The sequence below is a fragment of the Bombus impatiens genome, unplaced genomic scaffold (assembly GCF_000188095.3).
Source record: "Bombus impatiens unplaced genomic scaffold, BIMP_2.2 scf_1819, whole genome shotgun sequence".
NCBI lineage: Eukaryota > Metazoa > Arthropoda > Insecta > Hymenoptera > Apidae > Bombus > Bombus impatiens.
Genome location: NT_178238.1, coordinates 1 through 7,392, shown reverse-complemented (window position 1 = coordinate 7,392; position 7,392 = coordinate 1). Strand labels below are relative to the sequence as shown.

The following is a 7,392-nucleotide window of genomic DNA, read 5'->3' as shown; positions in this document are numbered from 1 at the left end:
CGCGTCTTTGGGGGCATTTATGTATGTTCCTTTGAGGTTGGACTATATCGTCGCAACCCGCATGATTTCCGAGACATGCATAGTTAGCCCGGCGCTGACGTCCGCGGCCGAGCTCGTCCTTATTAGAATTGCTAGTTTTTCGGGCACGCTCGGGGTTGTGATCACGATCTTCTTTTGTTTTGGTATGAATGCCGTCGAAGACAGCGATGAGCGCGACGCGATAGCGATGAGCGTGACGCGATCGAGGCGACTGAGGCCTCGTCGTCGAACTTTGCTCGCGTCCGCAGTCCTCCTGCCATCGGTGACGTGGCATCGTCTACCATGGCCGGAGCGAGAAAAACGCACTCCGACCTGTCCGCGGTTCTCAGCGAACCTCTCGTCATCCTTCTTGGAGGTTTCTCCGTAACCTCTATCCTAGTGTTTTCCGCCTCGCCAGGCGCAGAAACACGTCCGGAGGCCTGGCGGTCCACCCTCGAACGGCCGTGGTCGTGAGATGACGACGCAGTTGTGCCCACTTGACTAACCAGACTGCGCCGGTACCACCGGGGTCTCCCTTCCCTGCGCTGTAAACGTTTTTACTCTGTTTACTCGAATTCATGATAACTTATTTGTTTGGTGTCGCCAGGTCGTCCTCAAGTTTCTCCATCCTGGTGTCACTTACTCTTTCGCACCCTGTCCCGGTCAAGGGGCCAACACCTCTGTGAGTAAAGCAACCCTAATTGAGCCACCTCCAAATTTCATAGTTTGTTTTATACCACCTGGTTGATCATTAATTCTCGGATGAAGTCCAATACCAGGACCTTCCGTCGGATTCAAATCTGTTAATTTTTGTTTCGTCACTCCATATAACTCTCTTCCAATCTTCGTTGTTCTTCTTTCACTTCTTTTTAGGTGTCAACAAATTGTTTTCGTAATTTGATATTTTTGTTTGAAAGAGCTGGTTTACTTTCCTTTTCCTTCCTTTCTTTTCCTTTTTCTTCCAATCCCTCAATTCTTTTTAAAGAGCGACGAATGGTCCATTCGCTAGCACTTATTTCGATCTCCTGAGCAGCAATTTTTGGTGTTTTGTAACTATCCGACTGAATACAGTGTGCAATTTCACGTGCTGCTGTATCCGAAATAAGTCGCGGTCTACCGTTTTGTGAAGAAATTGGTGCACTAACATACCTTTTCTTATTCTTGCAACTATGTTATAACCGACACCACATTTCTCTGCATTTTGCCGCAACGACAAACCTTCATCACACAAACAAATAATACCTGCGAAACAGTGGACAATCAGTGCTTATTGACAGTCTCGTTTCCCTGACATTTACATGCTATCATAAACGTTTCTGACGAAACGTGCAAAGCAGTAAACATTGTTTCAAAACACAATTATTATAAAATATTCTGTACACTATTGATGTTAATGAAAATGAATTATTATATTTCGTTGATCAGACGTAGCTTGTAGTTACTGTTACCTAATCTTTACCAATCACTTGAAAAATTAGTCGTAGTATCGTCTTTTATATAAAATCAGCGGAGTGTGTTTACACTTTTGCTCGTCACTGTGTTTCCCTAAGTCTTAAATAACAACTGTGCTGAATAAAACAATTTTTGCTCCAATATGATAAGTATAATTTGCATCTTTAATATGAAAATGCTTACAAAATTACAGATAATATAGGCATTTACATATTTACAGGACTTTACGATAAAATATTTAATGTAATTAATTGTGAAAAGCAAACAAGGATCTATACATAAGCCAACATTGCAATCGTTACGCTCATATCGTGATTCGGATTTTATCATTTTTTCTACAAACCACACATCTTCGTTTTCGGTTTTTATTGTTTGGCTTACAGAATGAGGGAAAAGATCTGTAGAGGATGGATCTATACAAATATCACTAATAACTAGTCTAAACTATTCCTAACAGTACATTTTCAAAGAAAATTCCGACCCACGATTTCTAATTTTTAACAGATTGGCAATTATACCTTAAGCCGATCTATTGCTAATTCTTGCAGCCGTATATGAAATATCGTTTCACTGTTAATGGATTTAACAGACTTTTGGCATACGATCGTTTGGATGTTCGAAATATATTACGTAAAACGCTTTGATGTTGTTTCAACAATGAGTAACTTTTAAGAAGTGATTAATCCAATATATCAATAAAATCAAGAGAAAATGTTCTACCGATAACGAAAAAATATATTATTGACTACAGATTGCACTGGTGTATGCCCGATATTATGGGGTGCTGAACCCAGGATTCCTTGCTGTAATTTTCTGATAGAAGTTAGTTTATTATTTCATCATCCACGAACAGCTGAAACACATTATATGGATTGATAACGCCAGGTAATTGCCTAATGAGGCCACCTGTCTCGGTGAAAGGAACTGACTTCTGCCGACCACTAAGTTCATTCCATTCACCAAATTGAATTGTACTTTCCTTCGTACCATCAGTCCTTTTTCTTCCTCAATGACCAATTCTTGTAAAATTTCGCCAACAGTATCTTCATTACATTCAATGTCACTACAATTGTACTTATTAACCCTTAGAGTGCTGAATATTCGCGGCCTATGCGGTCCGTACGGACGGCACGCGGCCAGCGCTGACGATCGCTGTGGACTGAGTACTTTTTCGCTAAACTGAACTCTTTTGATTGACTATTCAAAGCGCAAATCGTAATAAGTTATAGTAATTCTTTTGCACGAGATTAAATGATTCAAGAGCGTTATTTTTTAGTATTAATTATTTATTATAAACATCGAAATTTGCAATAAACTGGAATTCGGGTAATAAACTAGAAAACTTTAAAAACTAGAAACTAACTAAAACTAGAAACTTTAAAAACTTTAAACTAGAAAAATTTAGTAAATATAACACGCGTTAATAATTCAGTTGTGCGTGAAAAATTTCAAAACAATTATCGATACATAATCCGACATTGCATTTTCTGCATTCGTAATTTATCGATTACTGGTCGTATTTTTGCTAAAGGATCGTCACTTGCTGTATAATTATCGTTAAAGTGCAACACTTGTATTGTTATTATTATTTATTATTATTGCTTACTCCGTGCCTTTCAACTTTGGACGAACTCTCGGTTTTACATCTCTTATGTCTATTTCTCTTCTTATACGTCTACCTCCCCTCTTTTCCACTCTATTTTATTGCACTTACTCATTCTACTTCTAAAAACTAAAAATTAAGAACCATAAAATAGCAACTAATGACTAAAAACTATTGCAACTTTGGTCTTTAGCCTCCTTGCTGTGCCTCCTTCTTGTCATTTGCCCTTCTCTTCTCTATTATCGTTTTCAGTTCCGCTAAACCTTCTCCAGTCTCGTTTAGCGTTTTTCCTATGTCCTTTGGTCCTCCCGTTATTTCACATTCTTCTATTAGATGTCTGAGGTCTTCTTCTTTCCTTCTGCATAGTCTACATCTTTTTTCCTCCTCTTCTTTCCAGTATTCCCTTGCTTTGGTCTCGTTTCCGCATCTGAATCTTGTCAGTATTCTTCTGTCCTTCCACTTCATGCTCCCTTCTAAGTACTTTTGTAATTTTTCTCCGGCTGTGTTTCTGTAGCGTGTATTATATTTGGATTCCCTTATTCTTTTCCCCCCTCTCTTCTACTTCTCTCTTTCTTCTTTCTTCTATAATTTGGTCTGCTGTCATCTTTTCTTGCCCCCGTCCTGTTTCTATCTGCGTCCTTCCTTTTCTCACCTCTCCTAGTCCCTTCTTTCTCTTTCTTGCTCTTTTCCCTTCCTGACCATTCCCCCATTCTCTCTCTCTTTCCTTTATACACTCCTTTACTAATTCCTTTTTTGATTCTAGGGCTTTCTCTTCGTACCTTGCTGCTCTTTTTAATGCTTTTTCTTTCATTTCTATTAATTTGCACTCCTCTACCAGTATATAATTTGGTGTTGTCATATCTAAGCCTAATATCCATTTCACATATCCCCTTTGAACTCTGTCCAGTCTTTCTTCCATACCTCTGCTCCAAACAGCGCCACGCTCTCTACCAGTGCTCCAAACATCTTCATTCTCCTTTTGTAGTCCTGTTTGAATATTCTTTCTCCCACGCACCATGTTTTCTTCATTGCTATTGTTGCTCTCTTTTTTCTGTCTTGTGTGTGCTTCTCGTCACTTCCGTTTTTCTGTAGTATATACCCTAGGTATCTTATCTCGTCCACTTCTTCTAATTCTTGCTCTCCTCCTTTCCATTCTCTTTGCCTCCTTTTGTTCTTTCTTTTTTCAAAGACTACTATTTTGGTCTTTTCCGTGCTCAGTTCTAAATCGGCTTGCTTTGACAATTTTTTGAGCCTCTTTAACATTTCTTTTAACTCCTTCCTGTCCGCCATCAGCACAATATCGTCTGCATATGTTAGTGACCACAATTTTCTTCCTCCTACCACTATGCCCCGAGCTTGCCCTTTCCTTAGTTCTTCCAGTCCTGCCACATGCATGTTGAAGGTGCATCTTGATTAGCGGGTGCCTTTGTCTGACTCTCCTCACAGTCCAAAATTCTCCTGTGTTGTGGGTGTTGACTCTCACTAGATTTCTTGTTTTTTCGTATATTCCTCCAATTCTTCGGATTAGTTTTTCGCTAATCCCCATTTTCCCCATTTTCTCCTCCAGATTCTCTCTGTTTAGCCTCTCGCCGCTCGTAAGTCCGCAAAACAGGCATATAATTTCCCTTTTTCTTTACTTAACGATCTGGCATTGACGAGATGGCTTATCACATAAACCGCGTCGGTCACTCCTCTTCCTTTTCTGAATCCAAATTGGCTCTCTTCCAATTTGTCTTCAATCTCTACATTCAGTCGTTCGTCTAGTATCCCTGCGTAGATCTTGTATGCCAATTAGTGTTACTGCAACATTACTGTAATAATATCATGTATAGATTTCGTATTATTATTTTGCGGGAAATATTGTTTTTCAACGATTCGTCCGTAGACCAATATTCTCTTGTCACGTCGAAGACGCAAGAAATCACGAAACCGATAGATCGCCGATGATCTTCTCGCGTCGCAGTTCGAACGTTTCGCGAGTAAGGTGAAGAAATTGAACTTCCTATAAAATGATGGAATTTTTATCGTATAAATCCAATAGAGTGACGGTTCAAACTGTTACAACAGAATAATGTGTGAGCGCTTATTTAGGAGGGTTTTTATATGGAGGTTTTAATCCCTTTGGAGGGGTTATCGTCGGATGTATATCAGAGGCGGCTATTCAGTTAACATTTAGTTATTGTTTCGATAGTAGTAGCTTGCAGGATGTTTGGGCTATTTGATCACTGCTTCTGAGCGGATGGCCCTCCTTGAGCGTGTGATATTCCCCCTTCTTAGATTCGCTTTGCTCCGTTAGCGTATGGCTCTGGTGGATCGTCTGTTTTGAATGATTCCGTTATCTTCATTTCCTGTAATGTTTTGGAAAGTGACGGTCCCGTGGGCTGATGGAAGAATTGGTGTGGTTGGTATTTCATGCATATTATTTATATGAACGGTCGGGCAAAGTATTCTGATACGTACATTTTTAGGAATTACTCGACTTAGACATTCGAAAAGTTTACATTTATATAATATATATACTGTTCCTAGTCCTAGGGCTATGTGTCCTAATATTTGTAATGTTGATGTGCCATATTCTCTGAGTGAGTTTATACGCCGTTCAAATTGTAAGCTATTGACTTGTGTCTGTAACGTATCGAGGTTGGCTTTACATTGATTAAAATTGTGAGTTACTTTTGGAGCGGTTTCTAATATTTCTTCTAGCGTTGGAATGTCTATTTCTTTGAAACTGTGTGAACTATTTTTAATTTTGATTTCGTAAGAAATATTTTTATGTATTTCTCCTATTTTCATAATATTGAACTCCCGTGTGATTATACATCCGGTTTTGCTGCTAATTAAACTCGGTTGTTCGATTTCTAAGATTTTATGTGTTTTACATAATACGTCGATCTGCACATTTTTCATAGGGATAATGATATAATGATTTTCAGTCTGTAAGGGTACGAACGTCAATTCTTTCAACTTGAATACGGCCGTTGGGCAAGTTTTTACTATCTGTTGATTATTAATTAATTCGATTCTACATTCAGGTGAATTGATTCTATTGTGGCTTGTTTGAGTTCTCTTACAAATGTGGACGATTGCCGTTCGTTTACAATATTTATTTAAGTAGTGGCTATGGACAAAGGTGTATTGTTCCGAGTTGGTCAGTATTAAGTCAGTTTCTACTATAGGTATGATAAATACAGAGTTTTGCTTGAAAGGTATCGGATAAATTTTCCACTCGTTATCTTCTAAAAGTGGCACAGTTATCGTATATATAAGTTTGTTATCATTTGTCCATAATTTTAATTTACTTAGATCTAGAATTAGTTGAAAGTTTTCAACTGAAGGTTCGATATGGTTACTCATAATGTTTTGTTTTGTTATTTGGTTGAGTGTTGTTAAGAATTGTTTAGGTTCTATAATTTGTGAATTTATGATTCCTTGTTTTCCTGATATGATAGTGTTAAAAATTTCGTCGACGTTAAAATATGGTGCTCCGATATGGGAAATTCAATCTGAATTAGTGAAGAGATAATTATTTCGTTTTTCTGTGGATTATCAGTTAGACTGTAACGACATGACAGACAATTTTCGATTTCGTATCTGAATGAATTTCGTTTTTCTAGATCACTTTTCTAGACATTGGATGTATGTAACGACACTATGCTAGATGTTATGGTCACAGTGCTTATGTTTCTGTGGGATCGGTGTAGTCATATCCTCATTGTCACTGGCATTGTCATCACTGCAGACATCCAACTCAACAGGGATGCAACTCTCTGGCATTTTCCTCAATCTGTAGTGACTGTATTTATATGCTCGTTTATCTAAAGTTCTTAAAATATATCTGTGTTCTTCCAAAATCTCTGCTATCACAAATGACCCCTTGAATTTTGGATCTAACTTAGTTTGAATTCTTTCCTCATTTTTGCGCAATACAAAATCACAAAGATTAAATCTAACTACTTTAGATTTAATTTTGCCAAATCTATCTTTATCATATTTAGCGCTAATCTCTATATTCTTCATTATCTGCTGGCTTATATCGGTGATATCTATTTCTCTTTCTTCAATATTGTCGGGCAGCAATGAACCGTTTTACCGATTAATAATCCTAACGGACTCGACTTAGTCACACGATTAGTGGTGCAATTCAAAGTAATTCTTCAGCGTACCCATAATACGTTCTACATGCCCATTAGCCTACTAGCACCGCTTGCTATCAAATGGAGTTTAATTTGTGTAACGTGACAGAAATCTTGGAATTCTTTATCGGTAGAGCAGCTTCCTTGATCCGCTATTATCCGGCAAGGACTCTCGAATAAAAATAT

At 38.1% G+C, this 7,392-nt stretch overlaps 1 protein-coding gene across 1 annotated transcript; it reads right to left on the bottom strand.

Moving 5' to 3' along the window:
* Nucleotides 1–5,122: 5,122 nt before the first annotated feature.
* Nucleotides 5,123–6,569, bottom strand: LOC112213903. The gene is given in 3 exon segments (XM_024371781.2): nt 5,123–5,367; nt 5,369–5,454; nt 5,534–6,569. Coding segments are annotated over 3 exon segments (1,098 nt in total). The 5' UTR covers nt 6,428–6,569; the 3' UTR covers nt 5,123–5,249.
* Between the last annotated feature and the right edge of the window lie 823 nt (nt 6,570–7,392).